At 51.2% G+C, this 18,225-nt stretch overlaps 2 protein-coding genes across 4 annotated transcripts in view; both read right to left on the reverse strand.

Annotated features, from left to right (window-relative positions):
- LOC142495684 (tumor necrosis factor receptor superfamily member 10B-like) overlaps positions 1 to 10,199 on the reverse strand; it is a 49,835-nt gene extending 39,636 nt beyond the window's left edge. The window contains exon 1 of one of the 2 annotated variants that reach the window (XM_075601486.1): positions 9,978 to 10,199. In XM_075601486.1, the coding sequence (XP_075457601.1) occupies positions 9,978 to 10,055 (78 nt within the window). In that variant the 5' untranslated portion in view covers positions 10,056 to 10,199. The remainder of the gene's footprint in view (positions 1 to 9,977) is intronic. The other variant, XM_075601485.1, reaches the window with a different exon arrangement.
- Positions 1 to 18,225, reverse strand: part of LOC142495691 (ankyrin-1-like) — a 538,760-nt gene that overhangs the window by 384,262 nt on the left and 136,273 nt on the right. The gene's annotated exons all lie outside the window — the stretch shown is intronic.

The following is an 18,225-nucleotide window of genomic DNA, read 5'->3' on the forward strand; positions in this document are numbered from 1 at the left end:
GGCGTGCGCTCTCTCCTCTCTTTTTCCTATACACATACATACATACTTCCTCAGACACGAGTGCAACTGTATATATATTCTTTATGTCCATTATGCTTTATTTCAGTGTGTGCACAACTTTCAGTCTAATCTGGTCCTTATATGTATGTAAGAACTACAATTATCTCATTAAGCATATAACAAAGGCTTTTTAGCCTTTATTAGCAATTCCATGTCTTTCTTTATGGGCATGAATCATAGGCAGTGCTATTAGCACCTTCCATGTATACTTTAACACCAGGTATGCGATTTTTTTGTAGGTGCCCCCTTTAAATCTAATGGACGCAATTGACAACTGACAACTGCACATGCGCAGGATGTAACCCTGCACGAAGGGGCCGTCCTGTTATGTGGAGTGTATCTCCACCAGGGCATACATGCATAGTACATCACATCCAGATATTCACTCATCTGATTGCACATGAGTCAGTGCATTGAGACCTAGAGTCTAACGGGGCAACTCCCGATGACGTCATGCGCATGCGCATGCGCAGTGGCACGAGAGGGGCGCGATTTGCCAGTAGTGCCCTGTTTGACTAGGGAGGTGCGTCTGGGACACCTAATTCCCTTACTTTGGCGTGATACAACACCAAGCGATAGAGCCATATACAGGGAGCCTTCTCATGACGTCATGCGCATGCGCATATACTAGAATGGAAAACATTTGCCAGTAGTGCCCTCTCCTCGGGGGGGAGGGCGTCTCAAGGATACGCTTATGTAATTGGACCGTCCACTATGACGTCTCAACAGACCTACGCAGTCAGTATACCTCCAATACACACTCCTGTTTATAATCTGTATGTGTTTGAAATAATTTCAACAGGTGATGACACTCACGGGCCCAATTAGAGATCCTTTTTAAGCTTGCATGTCACCCTGCCTACCCCACCACTCCCAGTAGAAGGCTCTTGGCCGAAACGCGTAGGAGCAGGTGTAGTAGGCAGGACCCCCTGGTTTGTCCCCCCTTAGGGCACGTAATCATGTTCTGAGCGTTTGCTCCTTGTCTCCTCCAAGATTTTGCAGTTTGCCTGACGTGTGGTGATGTATGACATTAGCATATAAATTTTTTGAGGTGTGCCTCCTCAGGCTGTATATTGTGTGGCCCTATCATATATTGCTACACTGTGTCACTTGAGATATTCCCTGAGATTATGTGGGAATAAGAATGTGTTGATATTATGTGATTTGACCATTTGGCCTTAGGCACTTCTATTTTGGCTTTTTGTCTGAATTATTGTGTCAACCTTGTCAGGTATATTAGAGTGAATTTACTGTCACTTTTTATATGGGTTTTGTTCCCATTTGGAATTAACTGCTGGAGGATTTATGTCAGGGTTTTTTACGTACAGGGGATCCATGCCTTATTTTAATTTTCTGTGCTTTCTTTTAATGTTTGTTCTGTGACAATCATTTAATAAAGATTATGTGAATTTGTACTTCATAGGTATACTAGAGTGCTTTTGTTTGGGGCTTTACTTTCTCCTACTACATACATACATACATACATACATTTATATATATATATATATATATATATATATATACACACATATATATATATATACACACACACATATATATATATATATATATATATATATATATATATATATATATATATATATATATATACACATATACATATACACACACACAAACACACTGATATACAAACATTATCATGCTGATACACATAATATTCTCAAAGATTATCAAACACAAACTGATAAACACATAGCACACACACACACACACACACACACACACATTATCACATTGATACACATACTGTACTAACACATTATCACACACACACTGATGTACATAGAGCACAAACATCCCACTGATACACATAAAACATTTTCACATCACAGCACACTGATACACATAATCTCGCCGATACACACACATTATCACATTGATGCACATAAAATACTCACATAACATACATGCCGATACATGCACACACCGATATATACACACACTGATACACACACGATTCTCAGTTCACTTTCTGGCCATACTGTAATAATCCACTGTGTTGCACTCCTACACACAAAAACACCAGGACACAATTGTGTGTAAAAGTGGCCACAGCATTGTAGTCACAATCTTTAACACACATAAATATCTTATATATAATTAAGAGGACCTTGCCAGCACCACATACCTGTATACTGTATGTAGCGCTTGAACAAACTTTTACATCAGCCAGCCGCTGTACCTGCTCTGTGGGCCAATCCGCATTCCATAACCAACATTCCACGAGAGGTCACGCCAACCTGCCACTCACTATAAAGTATCAGCCTCTCCCTCCATGAGAAGACCACGCCAAGCTCTGCCACCAAGTATGGGCTGTAGCACAGCCTCTCCCGCCGTAGGAACACACCATGCTCTGCCCCAATCGGCACTATCACAGGTTAATAAATAACCCCCATAAAGTAGTGATCCTTTGGGATTTGTAAGTAACAGCACTGGTACTAAACAGCAAGGCCTGTAAGACTGAGCGTTACAAGTGAGTCACCTACTCATTATTTCCATTGTTTAAAAAAAGTCCCATATTTCTCAACTACCATGACGGACGAACCCGTCTTGATAAGCACAGTGACATACACAGCTGTACGGGACTGATATACAGTGGGGTTTAGTAAGCTTAAAATGTGCAAGAGAGCAGTGTCATTTATAATTCAGTGTGTATGTGCATGCGTGTGACTTCATATCTGTATACTAATAGATCTAACTTATGTGTATTAAAGCAGCAATCCAGGTTTCTTTCTTAGGCCTGGGACATAGTAGCTTCTGCCTCGCTGAGCCGCGCTGAGCAGATGCACTAACCCCCTGCATCTGTCATCAGCGCGGCAAAAGTATCCCCTTCCGCGTGCGTGCGGATGCGTGCGGAGGCTCAGAAAATTTGCAGACAGGCAAGTTTAAAATTTGCCGCTCGGGGAAGCGGAGGAGCGGTCACGTGACCGCTCACATCCAATGGGAGCGAGGGACTAGCCCCGCCTCCCGCTCCGCCTCCTGACACGCCTCCGCTCCGCCTCGCCTCGCCCCCAGAGCGCGCTCACTGCCTCGCCTGCCAGGACAGAAAAAAGCACCATTCTGAACAGGCGAGGCAGAGCAGAAGCGCGGCTGAAGCTGCTATGTCCCAGGCCTTAGACCTCGTTCAGGGTGCTGGCTTCGGAGGGAGGGCGTGCTTACGTGCGGGCGGCCGATCGAAACAATGTATTGAAAGTGAATTGCGGTTGTCAGGGTAGCAGCTGCCCTGTCTCCGAAGTACGGAGTTGACGCTGGCTACAGTTTCAATAACAAGCCAAGGCCTCGTTCAGGGTGCCAGAGGCAGGAGTCGGAGGGCGGGCGTTCCCGTGTGCGCGCGTCAGTCTGCTGGGCGATGTGTGCACACCCTCCCCAGCAGACATTTTCAGGAGTTGAGGAGGCTGGGAGGGGGCGGGGCTACAGACAGCAGCTTAGGGATTGGTGTTGCTGTCTTGAAATCATTCTCAAGAATGATTTCATTGGCTGCCGAGGTCCCAGTGACGCTGCTGCAGCTTCAAAAAACAACTTGGGTTGTTATTGAAACTGTAGCCAGCGTCAACTCCGTACTTTGGAGACAGGGCAGCTGCTACCCTGACAACCGCAATTCCCTTTCAATACATTGTTTCGATCGGCCGCCCGCACGTAAGCACGCCCTCCCTCCGAAGCTGGCACCCTGAACGAGGTCCAAGTCGTTTTTTGAAGCTGCAGCAGCGTCACTGGGACCTCGGCAGCCAATGAAATCATTCTTGAGAATGATTTCAAGACTGCAACACCGATCCCTAAGCTGCTGTCTGTAGCCCCGCCCCCTCCCCGCCCCCTCAACTCCTGAAAATGTCTGCTGGGGAGGATGTGCACACATCGCCCAGCAGACTGGCGCGCGCACACGGGAACGCCCGCCCTCCGACTCCTGCCTCTGGCACCCTGAACGAGGCCTTACATTATTTTTTGATTACAGGATTGATGCAGGGGGTCTCTGGAGCGGAAATGAAAAAAAGCACTTGTCAAGTTAATTAGACTTTGTCTAAATCGTTAATTCAATATCACACTTACTGTACAATATCTATGTATCATTATTTTTGGTACACTCTCTAACTTGCCCTGCTCCTTTTGCTCCCGGGGACCCTCACCCCCCCCTCCTATCCCAGCCGAGCTGTAACTGGCTAAATAGCGTCACGTGACATGGCAGCAGCGCGAAAATATAATTTTTCATGTATCTGCTGTGATCTGCCGCGCCACCACTCCCTGCCGCGCCACCCTCCCTGCCGCGCCACCACTCCCTGCCGCGCCACCCTCCCTGCCGCGCCACCACTCCCTGCCATGCCACCGCTCCCTGCCGCGCCACCGCTCCCTGCCGTGCCACCGCTCCCTGCCGCGCCACCCCTCCCTGCCGCGCCACCCTCCCTGCCTTGTCACAGCTCCCTGCCGCGCCACCCTCCCTGCCTTGCCACTGCTCCCTGCCGCGCCACCCTTCCCTGCCTTGCCACCCTCCCTGCCGCGCCACCACTCCCTGCCGTGCCACCGCTCCCTGCCGCGCCACCACTCCCTGCCGTGCCACCGCTCCCTGCCGCGCCACCCCTCCCTGCCGCGCCACCCTCCCTGCCTTGTCACAGCTCCCTGCCGCGCCACCCTCCCTGCCTTGCCACTGCTCCCTGCCGCGCCACCCCTCCCTGCCGCGACACCCTCCCTGCCTTGTCACTGCTCCCTGCCGCGCCACCCTCCCTGCCTTGCCACTGCTCCCTGCCGTGCCACTGCTCCCTGCCGTGCCACTGCTCCCTGCCGCGCCACCCTCCCTGCCGTGCCAACACTCCCTGCTGAGCCACCCTCCCTGCCGTGCCACCCTCCCTGCTGTGCCACCACTCCCTGCTGCGCCACCCTCCCTGCCGTGCCACCACTCCCTGCCGGCGCCACCCTCCCTGCCTTGTCACTGCTCCCTGCCGCGCCACCCTCCCTGCCGCGCCACTGCTCCCTGCCGTGCCACTGCTCCCTGCCGCGCCACCCTCCCTGCCGTGCCACCACTCCCGGCTGTGCCACCACTCCCTGCTGCGCCACCCTCCCTGCCGTGCCACCACTCCCTGCCGGCGCCACCACTCCCTGCCGGCGCCACCACTCCCTGCTGTGCCACCCTCCCTGCCGGCGCCACCACTCCCTGACGCGCCACCACTCCCTTCCGGCGCCACCACTCCCTGCCGGCGCCACCATTCCCTTCCGGCGCCACCACTCCCTGCCGGCGCCACCACTCCCTGCCGCGCCACCACTCCCTGCTGCGCCTTACTCCCTGCCGTGCCACCACTCCCTGCTGCGCCACCCTACCTGCCGTGCCACCACCCCCTGCCGGCGCCACCACTCCCTGCCGGCGCCACCACTTCCTGCCGGCGCCACCACTCCCTGCCGCGCCACCACTCCCTGCTGCGCCACCCTCCCTGCCGTGCCACCACTCCCTGCTGCGCCACCCTCCCTGCCGTGCCACCACTCCCTGCTGCGCCACCCTCCCTGCCATGCCACCACCCCCTGCTGCGCCACCCTCCCTGCCGTGCCACCACCCCCTGCCGGCGCCACCACTCCCTGCCGGCGCCACCACTCCCTGCCGCGCCACCGCTCCCTGCCGTGCGCGGCTGATGTATAGAACGCCAGGCCTGGACACAGCCAGTTCTAATTGGATGCGCACGCGCACCATATTACGGACCTTGGACTACATAATCCAGTAGAAGCGGCTGAACCTGTTAAACAGGAAGTATTTCCTGTGTGAGGACGTGAGCTGCACACTTTGCTTAGAATATGACGGAGAGTGAGCTTGCACAGGGAATTTCCAACCTTTGTACTCTGCACTCGATACCCATATGTGTATATTCTATATCTATCATAGGCGGACAAAAGTATACTGTAAAATACTTTGGAGTCTGACTTTTATTAGGTGGGGGGGGGGGTCAGTGCACACACTCACACAGACACTTTCTCTCACACACAGACACACACTCACACAGACACACACTCACACACAGGCACTCTCTCTCACAGATACAAACTCACACTCTCACACACAGGAACTCTCTCTCACACACACAGGCACTCTCTCTCACACACACAGGCACTCTCTCACACACACAGGCACTCTCTCTCTCACACACACAGGCACTCTCTCTCACACACACACAGGCACTCTCTCTCACACATACAGGCACTCTCTCTCTCACACACACAGGCACTCTCTCACACACACAGGCTCTCTCTCTCACACACACAGGCACTCTCTCACACACACACAGGCACAGATACTCACACACAAGCTGATATTCTCACACACAAGCTTATATTCTCACACACACAGGCACTCTCTCACACACACAGGCACTCTCACACACACAGGCACTCTCTCACACACACACATGCACTCTCACACACACAGGCACTCTCACACACACAGGCACTCTCTCTCACACACACAGGCACTCTCTCTCACACACACAGGCACTCTCTCTCACACACACAGGCACTCTCTCTCTCACACACACAGGCACTCTCTCTCTCACACACATAGGCACTCTCTCTCTCACACACACAGGCACTCTCTCTCACACACACAGGCACTCTCTCACACACACAGGCACTCTCTCTCACAGACACAGGCACTCTCTCTCACACACACAGGCACTCTCACACACACACAGGCACTCTCTCTCACACACACAGGCACTCTCTCTCTCACACACACACACAGGCACTCTCTCACACACACACAGGCACAGATACTCACACACAAGCTGATATTCTCACACACAAGCTTATATTCTCACACACACAGGCACTCTCTCACACACACAGGCACTCTCACACACACAGGCACTCTCACACACACAGGCACTCACACACACAGGCACTCTCACACACACACACAGGCACTCTCTCACACACACACATGCACTCTCTCACACACACAGGCACTCTCTCTCACACACACAGGCACTCTCACACACACAGGCACTCTCACACACACAGGCACAGATACTCTCACACACAAGCTGATATTCTCACACACAAGCTGATATTCTCACACACAAGCTGATATTCTCACACTCACCACTCACTTTCTCCCCTGCCACAGTGTGCATTGAGAGCAGGGTTGGGCAGAGAACAGGAGGGCTCCAATTAGGTTACCTCCCCCCCCTCCACCCTCGAACAAGCTCCGCCTCCAGTCCTTGCACGCTTCTGCCTCCAGTTTTCTGATTCCTCCCCCCCCCCCCCCTCACTGAGCGGCAGGGACTTGACCTGTCAATAACCCCCACTGCCAGTCCCAGCGAGCCAGATCCAGCTCTGATGTCCCTGGGGAGCGCTGTGGTGATTGACTGACCTGTCACTGCGCACACAACAGGTGCCAGGGGTGAAAATCTAGGCACCAGGGTTTGCAGGCAACAGGATTTTTTTGTCCCTGTATAATATATCTATATCTCAAATAAAAAGATCACTTATGAGCACATTCACGTGCCTAGGTCTACAGGATTCGGAACGTCCTTCCCTTCCTCCCTTCGGCCAGAACGCCCGCAAGAAAGCCCAAGTCTTTTGGTTTTTCGGCCGGAGCCTAATCCCCCTGTTATTTTCCCTCCGAAGAGAGACGGTGACCAACCGTAGTGCATAGTTTATGCCGAAGCTCCCTGACCCAAATAGGCCGGGTGGGTTAAAAAATGTCATCCCTCCTTAGCCAGAAAGCCCAGGGAGCGGCGGGAATGAGGGAAGTAAATCCTTGACGTCAAGGGTCCATGTTTAGTACAAGTGTGTCCCTGTGTCAGGGCATAACCTCGCCCCCTGTGAGCTTCACACAGACCGTACTCTACTACGAACCCCTCTGGGATTCTCCAGCTGGGGGTGCAGGGACCCAAGAAAATCTTGGTCTCATCCCACCTCTCGGCCAGGCCACAGGACCACATGTGTGCCACTGGCCATCCTACTCCTGCCACAGGTAGCACAGACACTACACTTGATCTTAGCCAGCTGTTTCAACCTTTTGGGTCTCATCAGTGTGAGGCAGGTTGTACTGACTCTGCAATTTTCAAGGCTGGGTGGGTTTACCATACTTTATAGAAGTTATGGTGGGTGAAAAAGGCGACAAAACCTCCACCGTTAGCATATAGCAAATAAAAAGATCACATGTCTCAGACAGGTCTGCACCCTGCCTTTCACCATTATTGCAAATATGGGGGGGCGCGGGGGTTACAGAGGCCCCGCGCTAAGAGCGCGAGCACTCTGTGAGTGTACTCACCAGGTTCTTGTCCACGCGTCTCCATTGCAACGCGGCGTCAAATGACGCCCGTTACCATGGAGACGTGACGTCAAATGACGCCGCGGGCCACGTGACGTGATATCACATGAACCCGCAGCGTCATTTGACGCTTTGTTGAAGGTAAGGGGGGGGGGCGCGATCGAGCAGAAGAGCCGGCAGGGGAGGGCGCAACGCAACAAGTTTGCACACCCCCTAGCATACAATTCTTCCACTGCGGCAAGGGATTCTGGGAAATGACATGATCATGAGCACACCGTGTCAATCCCATGCGGTGATTAAAAGCTGTGTGAACAGCGAGCTTTAGTTTATATGGGTTCCATGTAAAAATGGATTTCAGTCAAAAGGTGACACGGCGTGCTCATTTGCATGTCATTTACCAAGAAAATAAATAAATAAATGAAGCCCCTATAAATGAAAATAAAAAACATATTGTTGAAAGAATTAATAGAAATGTAAGATTTTTACATGAATAATTAAATTTTTAAATGACAGAAATTAATTTGATTATAAATTTACTAAAAAAAAACGGATTTCAAAATGTAAAAAAAAAAACCTTTATTTTTGGGAATCAAACGAATCGATGATCAGCTACGAAGCCGATCGCAGTCCACAAAATGCTACGTGCTGAAAGCTTTTCTTGCCCCATGGTCGTTCTTAACTCATTTCTTATACTTTTTAGCCTCGAAAAAGACTTTTCTCCTGAGCAATTTGTCATCGTCAAACGTAAAAATAGACGCAATGTTGCTTCAGTGTTGGGGGAAGCCAAGTGACTCTTCTCCTGCATGATGTTATTATACAGGTCTGTTAAACGGGTCACTTACACAGGTATTGACCTCCTACAATTACACAGGTATTGACCTACAATTACACAGGTATTGACCTACAATTACACAGGTATTGACCTACAATTACACAGGTATTGACCTACAATTACACAGGTATTGATGACAAAAAACGTTCTTTATCTGAATAATTTTCCTTGATATAGAGAAGGAATGAGGGTCCATTCCTAGAACTTAAACGAAACAGGGACTGCGGACACAGTATGAAGTGGAAGGATTTTGTCGAGTCACTGTTGCCCGTCATATCCCGGTGGCAGCTCCTTGTGACATTGGGCAAGTCTCTGTTCTTCAAGCACTAAAACATAGATTGTAAGCTCTATGGGGAGGGAGTGTGTCTGTAACAATGCTATGTGCTGCATACCCCGCGTTATACTGTCGCTGTGAATCGCTTCGAGTCCCATTGGGAGAAAAGCGCTATACGAAATGAAGTTATTACTGTATTATTAACAGATCTGCACACCCAGCGCTGCCCGTTTCTGAGCGCAAATATAAATGAGATCATTTTTGCAGTTGTTGGTTCACATTAAGACACGTCAGGCTAGTACACAGGCGCAAATCAAAAATGGGATTTCTGCGTGCCAACTTTGCCCCCCCAAAAAACAATTAGTGGCGCAGCGAATCCCATTTTATCATTATTAACTTTTTTTTGTTACCTAGTTCCTGCCGCATAAAGACTTGAACGAATGCTAATATTTCATTTCAATGTGTGTTTTTGTGCTGGCTGGGATTACAATAACACACGTTACACACGTGCCAACAGGGTTCACGCTCTGACATAAGGTACTCACCAGCAAAACGATCATCAGCAACATTGAGTCCAGACTTTTTCTGGCTGTATGTCCAGAGGCCTCCCCGCCGGGGCCCATCAGCAGCCACTGTATCTGTTCCACAGCAGCTGTATTACACACACACAGGCGCACGTAGTATCTCTCCCGTCCCTGCACTTTCTGTCACTCTTCTCTCTCTGTACTGTATGCCGCTCGGCTTTATAGAACATTCTCACCCACCCCTCTCTCTCCGCCCATCTCCAATGACAGCAGGCGACACTCCTCCTGTTTCCCAATGAGAAAACGTGTGTGCACGGATAAAAGGAAGCATAGGTTGAAATCCTTTTGCAGATAGCGACAATAACGGAATTCCCCTCCCCATCCCCCCCCCCTATAGAAGTTCTGTGTGTCAGTGTATGTGTGCTACAGATACTCATACTATCTGTGGCAGACACACACACACACACACACACACACTCTCACTGACAGACACACCCAAACCCCCCCCCACCCCTCCATGCCACAAGTTGAGCTGAATCAGGGGGGGAAGGGATGGGCAAAGATACCGATCGCTCCCCTCCCCCCCCCCCCCCCCCCGTGACCAGCAACAGCACAACATAAGGCCTGGGACATGGTGCAGGGAGCGGCGCTGGGCAGCGCTGACGCTCATGCTCGCCTGCTCAAGCAGGAGATTTTTCTTGTCCCTGCATGAGCGTTAGTGAGCGCGCTTGTGTGCCGGGTGGGAGGCTTTCGGGAGGCGGACCTGGAGGCGGAGCGGGAGGCAGGGCTAGCGCGCCACGTCACGGCGCCGACGTCACGGACTGCCATTGGCTTCTGGCAGTCACGTGACCGGCCCTGCGCTTCCCTCAGCGTGAAATCAAAAATTGCTCTGTCGGCTGAAATTCCGCACGCCTGCGGAAGCGCCGTCTAAAGCCGCGTTGATAGGAATAATGTTTCCCCTCAGCACGGCTCAGCGCGCCACAGCACGGTCTTTTTGACCATGTCCGAGGCCTAAGGCCATGTCCCCACTGCCTGCTGCAGCGCCTGCTATGGCGGGGGCTGCAGGGACAAGAGCCGCCCGCCAATGGGGCCGGGCCCGCTACCAGGGGTGGCCGCCGCGATGTGCGGCCAGGAAAATTGAGCTCAATACTGGCGAGCGCGGTGGCCACGCCCCCGGCTGTTCAGCCAATGAGGGCGAACCTGCTGGGCGACGTCATGGCCGTGCCCCACCACGCCTCCGTGACACCCACCCCCTCCCCCCGTCTTTCTCCCTGCAGCTCACTGCAGACTGGGATCAGAGCTGCAGGCGCCGCCAGCCTGGCAGGCGCACATGCAGGCGCAGACAGCGTGCCGTAGCCTCTGCAGCACAGGTTGCGCTGGTGCTGGATGCGGCGGTGACTGCCAGGTTTGGCATTTTTGGTTAGCTGGGACTTTTCCACCCGTGTATATACATCACTATTATCTTTAGCCCACTGCTGGATATTATTGGGGTTGATGTGTGGTCCTATTGTTCCTTAATCCAGGGGTGCTCCACACCAGTCCTCAACCCCTCCCCAACAGGTCAGGTTTTCAGGATATTCTTGCTACAACACAAGAGGCTCAAACAGTCCCTGCTTCAGCACAGGTGGCTCAAAGACTGTGCCTCTAATTGAGCCACCTGCATGGAACTTGGGATACAATGAAAAGATTACATGTTGGGGGGGGGGGGGAGGCTGAGGACTTGAGTTGCGCCCCCGCCCTGGATTAATTGATGTCCGCGCACCATTGTTTTCATGGATTATGTACAGATGTAGCAAGACATATTGTGTGTGGCCCCGGGACCGCACCGCAGCCGCACGCAATCACGGCCCCGAAAACCGTGAGCAGCCCAGTACAATTACCTCTGCGGGGTCCCTGCTTCTGAATGGGACCGCGCAGCCTTAATCCTGTTGGGCCATGAAAACCAACCTGGTGGATGAGCTGCATAGCCGTCCCCGTGTCCTTGTGCCGTACCCAGCAGCTCTGAACGTAAGAAGCGGTCTCCGGTTTCTCCCAACCCTCTGGATGACATAAATGCCCGAGTATGGGTCTCTACATCATGAGGGGCCACTATAGGACCATATTCGATCATCAAGGTTGTTAGATAGTGTTAAATGGTCCATTACCTTCAGAGCTGCTGGGGACAGCACCCGGAGACGGGTACTCAGACAGAGAACGCTGCGCAACTCCTCTAAGGCCTGGGACATAGTGCCCAAAACAGTGCGGAGGCGCGCTGAGGCTCAGGGAAAGCAGTGCTTTCCCTGGCCTTACACAGCGCGCCGTCCGTGGGCGTGTCGGGGGCGGGCCAGGGGGCGGGCCAGTGACGTCACGGAGCTGGGTCGCCCTCATTGGGCGAACCGCTCATGTGACCGGCCCTGCGCTCCGGCAAGCAGGAAAATCTCAAGACTCGGTGAGACACACGCTTCCGCAAGCGTGCGGACGCGTATGCGAGCCCCTGCTAAAGCCGCTGTCATTGCGGCTGCAGGGGCTCAGTGCCGAGCAGCAGCACGCCTCAGCACGGGTCAGCGCATAAGCGCTGACCATGCTCGAGGCCTAAGAGGTTAGTATCGGTTTCTTGATGGCCCATCAAGTGAAGGGTTAATCCTCACGGGCAAAAAAACGTCATGTTTTTGGTGCCGCGGATTTCAGCATATTGGTCTGCGGCACCGGACACAGTAAGTATGGCTACATCTGTAAGAGATTGTCCTATGTACAGCCCCTGCGTATAGCAGATTACAATAGCTGCGTGACATGAATTTCTGAGACCTTTGTTCCTGCATTCATACCATCCATGGATTCTCTGCTAAATAATTTTTCTGACACTTTTTGACTTCTAATGTGATACTATGGGCCTCATGCTATAAGCAGCGAAAAGCCACTTATCGCCCGTTTATCGCCAAAAATGCCTACAGCGATTCAGTAAGCCCCGATAAACCGGCGATAAGAGGCAAAATCGCTGGGTTTTTTTTCTGAGGAAATTTTTTTTTTTAAATGTAAAAATCGCCAGACGCCCGGCGACAAGCCACTTATCGCCAGTTTCTCAAACTCGCTCAATTCTAGTAGCCCCGATCAGTTTATCGAGGCTGATCGCCACTCTAGAATTGAGATTTCCTCTCCAAATCGTCCCGCCACAAAAAATTGTCAAGAAGGTGGTGTGAAGCTGCCGAGATGGCATTTTTCCTGCATCGATTGATGCCGGGAGAGCCCCGCGGGTGGTCCCTGTGGGTGTCTGGGGGTCCCTGGCGGGTCATCCCCACGGGTGTCTGGGAGCCCTCGGCACTGTTTCTTTTTAAACTTATGGAAGAACATTCCTTTTGTCTCTGTGGTTTTACCTACAGAGTGCATCCCCTTGTAGGTATGCCAGCTGTGGCAGCCTGTCGCTCTAACACCTGGCGTTTGGCAGAAGGAGATGGCCTTCAGCTCCTTGCGGAAGCGGATCGACACTCCTGGAAGATCAGTTGTCGAATCTAGCCCAGTAAAGAGGGCGTAGTTCGGGGAGACTCCCTGGTGCTGAGCGCTGGAGCTGAACACTACACGGATTTGATCGGGTTCCTGAGGGTGGTAAACCCCAGATGATTGGAGGTACCAGCATTCTTCACCTTTCTTTATTAGAGGTGCTGGCTTTGTGTGGCCGGTAAGGAATATCTTCTGGATGAAGGTCACAAAGTTGTTTTTGGTCTCTGGTTCCCTTTGTAGGTCCCAGAGGTGCGAAGTGAACCTAGAGATGGCATGTTCTCCATTGTTTGGGAAGCGCCTTCTTGGTGAACGGAACGGTAGCGGGTTCACCCAACTGCCAGGTCCGTTTTTGACGAGCTCCTTGACCGTTAACATCAGGAATTCTCCATCTCCCATCAATGGTGTTTGCTTGTCGTCGTCCTTTGTGGTCTGGAACGCTGTGCACCCTAAGTCATTGGTGCATTCCTCTTGCAAGAGAACGTCTCCACGCATTTTGGCGATACGCCTTTGTGTCTCTTTGTTGACTGCCGTCAGGAGGTTGTTCCCTTCCTGGACATGACGAAAAACAGTCTCTTTTGTCATTGTAAATCCCTTTGTGAGATGTCTCTGCGACTGTCTCTTTTTTGACGTGTGAGAGGACAGTCTTTTTGACACTGTGGCTCCACCTGTAGGGCGCAATCTTTTGCGGTTATGCCAGCCATGACAGCTGGCTGCTTTGTCGCTTGATACTCTGTGGAGAGGAATGACTGTACGTCTCAGCTGTGACATTGCTCTCGGGAACTGTCTGATTGTTTCTTTCCTATTGGGAGATCCCTTTGTCGGTCACTTTCGGGAGGCTACTTACTTCCTTCGGTGGAGTCGGCTTGTTATCCTTGGTTGTCTTAACCACTAAGCATCCTAGGCCATTGTCACATCCCCCTGTGAGGATGTTCTTGTCGATCTCAGGGGTATGACCTTGTCTCTTCTCTTCACTTGGCCCTCCTGTCACTTGGAGATGGCCAAGACTTGGTTCAGAGAGGGATGTGTGTCCACATTCTGTTATCACGGTTCTGCGGGCGTCAACATAGTCTTGTCCGTGCCCTTTATCAGTGCACGCATTGCCCACTATCACCCATCCTAGGTCAAGTCTTTGGGCGTATGGTGCGTTGTGGGGTCCATTACGCTGTTTATGGACTTTATGTACCCTCAAGATGTCCCTACCGAGCAGCAGCAAGATCTTGGCGCCTTGTTCTACTGGAGGGATGTAGTTGGCTATTCCTCTGAGTGTGGGTGATGGCATGCCACGTCTGGTGTGGGAATCTCGTCCCTGTTTGTGGCCATGTGGTTGCACTCGATGAGTGTGGGGAGAGCTATCTTCACTCTGTTATCCACTGAACGTATCACGTAACCGCTTGCTCTTCTCCCTGTTGTCTCAGGTGACCCTGCACAGGTTCTGAGGGTGTAGGGTGAGGCGTTGTCTTGTAAGTTGAATAAATTGAAGAACTCCGTCTTCGCCAATGATCTGTTGCTTTGGTCGTCGAGGATTGCATACATCCGAATAGCCTTCTCAGGTTGTCCCTGGGGGTGCACTGCGACAAGGCATATTTTGGAGCAGGACATTTTGTCGCTTTCTTTTCCGCAAACCTCGGTGCGCTGAGATGTGACGGATGTTGGCTCTCCTTCTCCTTCCTCCCCGCCATGCTCCGCTACGGAGGATGGGTTGTTGAGTTGGTGGAGTGTCAGCACCTCTGGATGTAAAGATGTTACGTGCTTGTCACTTTTGCACACTGTACATTTGATTTCTTCTTTACAGTCTCTGGCTAGGTGAGTCGTGGAACCGCAGCACCTGAAGCCAACTCTGAATTCTCCAAGTAACCTCTTGCGTTCCTCTAGGGACTTCATCCTGAACCCAAAGCACTTGTTAAGTGGGTGTGGCTTCTTGTGTATGGGACATTCCCTGTTTGGGTCCCTTGGTTCCTCGTCTCCGGCGACCGACTGATCGGGAGTAGTTTGGGTCGTTTGAGGCATGTCCGTCCTGTGGACCGAGATGGGTGTTTGAGTGTTACCGTATCTTGCCACTTGTCTCTCTTCCTCAGGCTGCTTGCACTGTGTGTGATTTGCGCACCCAAGATGAAACTGGGATCGTTCCTTGTCCTTGCCGCTTCTTGGAGGTTGTAGGGTAGCTTCTCCAAGATGGTTCTCACTCCACGAGCTGAGTCCAAGATGTTGAGACCTGTTAAGGAATGGTCTTTCCTTGCAAACTCTAGCTCTTGCAGCAGGTCCCCGAGCTCTCGTAACTTCGAGTAGTCTTTAGCTGTGATCTTGGGAAAGCTGTCGACTCTTTTGAAGAGCGAATCCTCGACTGCTTCGGGGCTACCGTAGCACTCTTCTAGCCTTTCCCACACTAGGTCAAGACCTACTTGGGGGTGGTTTGCGTTTGCCGTCCGGAGTCTCTTCGCGTGCTCCCTGGATTCGTTTCCCAGCCATTTGGATAGCAGGTTAAGCTCTTCCCCTGCTGAGAAGCCCAGGCTGTTGATTGCGTCCTTGAACGTGGACTTCCACGTCCGGTAGTTCTCAGGACGGTCGTCGAAGTTGGTGAGTCCTGTTTGCACCAGGTCACGCCGGATCATGTACTTGGCTATGTCTGTCAGGCCTGAGGCATTGGCGTGTTGGTCATTGTAACAGGGGAGTAATCGATGTTCAAGTAATGTGCCTTTAATCCAGCAGTGTGGTGGTTAACTGCTGGTAGTCAATTAATAAACACCACCTGCCTGATTAGATTGCTTACAAAAGCCTGTCTTTTGAGACAGGAAGTGAGTCTCCTTAGCTCATACCTGAGCTGAACTTTGGAGAGAGAGGAGAGATTGTCTTTACTCTCACAACCTGTATTGAGCTCTGCCAGAAGACAAAGCATAGCTGCTTTCAAGACACAAGGAAAACTTCTAAACCTGAATGCTGACACACCCTGAGGGAAGGGAGCTGAACCAGGAACAGAGAAGATTTTCCCTCCAAGGAACAGATAAGACTTTCATTCTTAAGAGACTTCGTATATCTGCTTATTTCATGCTATATGTTTTGGGGCTGGGAGACATGCTTATCTAGGGGAGTTGTGAACTGCATAGTGTTTCACTAGAAATACTCCCAAATGAATAGAAGCTTTGTTTACCCCTTGTTTGGATGGTTTCCTGATGTTGAGGAAACAGGCGCAATAAAAAGCCTTCTTTAATTTCACAATAATCAGTCTCTCTTGCATACCTCTGTGAACGTCTGTCTACATATGGTGTCCGAAGTGGGACGAGAAGTGTCTTTGAAGTTAAAAAGGACCGGAGATTTTTTATGTGAAATTTTTTTTTATGCTTTTTGCCTACAAACAGTCTGAGCAACTTAAAAAAAAAAAAAAAATCTCATGCAGCAGAGACCAGAGTTAAAGTGATACACACCACTGAAACTTACACTGCACTGAAACTTACAAAACCACAGATGGACTCTTTTCCCCAATCCCAAGAGGAGAGAGACTGCTGAAGCAGCTAAACCTTATTTGCCTATCACAAAATGTAATATGGTCATTGAAATAGGGGTTTTGCCTTCCAGCCATAGTCAGGGTTCAAGAAGTGAGTCAGCCCTGAAAAAGGGATAGGTGTGGGGCTTCCGGTGACGTCACCAGACATGGCTGCGTCCTAGGAAAGCTCTGTGGACCCCTACGTATAATTCTACAAATAAGCACCTTCTCCCTAACTATCACGCTCCCAGCCCCGGTACATCTTAGAGCCCTGGAGAGACTGGGCGACTGTCTCAGATGATGCCGGGCGGTGTCCTGCAGCGTTCAGCGTAGCGTTCACAGGTGTCCGGTGGCTCTGACTCTGGCGGGTGTCCGGTGGCATGGCCCTTGGTGGCGCTAGCCGGGAGACGTGCACAGGGGGTAGGTGAGATGGTAGCTCCTCACTGAGAAACTGTGCAGAGGGTGGACTCAAAAAGACAAGAGAAGGCAACCAAGGTTCTGTGTGTTATGAACTTTCTGTCTGCAAAGCTGCGTGTGCAGTGTAAGCTGCTTGCTGATTGTCAGTCTGCAGAGACTGCTCTGTGTTATCATAAAGTCTTAGAGTAGCAGCTCCTGTAAGTGTCTGTAAGGCACACGGTCCCCCTTTTTTTCACTATTCTGGAGGCCAGGGTCATGTGTAGTATGATTAGCCCAGATAGGTTCAACTCGTTCCTTTTACAAGCACAAGTTCTTTGTCTTTCTTCACTTTATTGAGAAAAAGCATAGATATACAAAGGCACTTGTGGATGATGGTGTTGGGAGAGAATGTCTCTATGGTGAGTGCGCTTGATAGTGGGGAAAGGTGAAAAAAGGATAAGTCCTTGCCAGTGGAGCAAATTACAGGAGGGGTACTCACTCAGCCAGTGTGAAGGTGGAAAAGGAAGTGCCAGTGTATTCTGGGTAGCAAGATAGCCAGACCATCTGTCAGCAAAGCAGAGGGGGAGTAGGCAGACTAACCCATTCTGACAGAAAGGCTGAGGTTGCTGTAGCAACTCACTGGCATAATGCAGAGACAGGGATTGCAACACTGTGTCTAACACACAAGCACTGTGAGTGCACAGAGCAAAATACATGCAGCTGGAGTGAGAACGTGACAAGCAGAAGCTGCAAAGGAAAGGGGGGGGTGAAACAGAAATGTGGTTCTTGTTCCATGACACTGTTGGATTTTGACCAATCAAATTCATACTTCTATATATACATATTGCACTATATTTTGTATGTTTTTTATTTCATATACCTGCGCTCCACAAAACATCCGGACCATTGAGAAAACAATCC

Source organism: Ascaphus truei, chromosome 5 (assembly GCF_040206685.1).
Source record: "Ascaphus truei isolate aAscTru1 chromosome 5, aAscTru1.hap1, whole genome shotgun sequence".
Classification (NCBI taxonomy): Eukaryota; Metazoa; Chordata; class Amphibia; order Anura; family Ascaphidae; genus Ascaphus; species Ascaphus truei.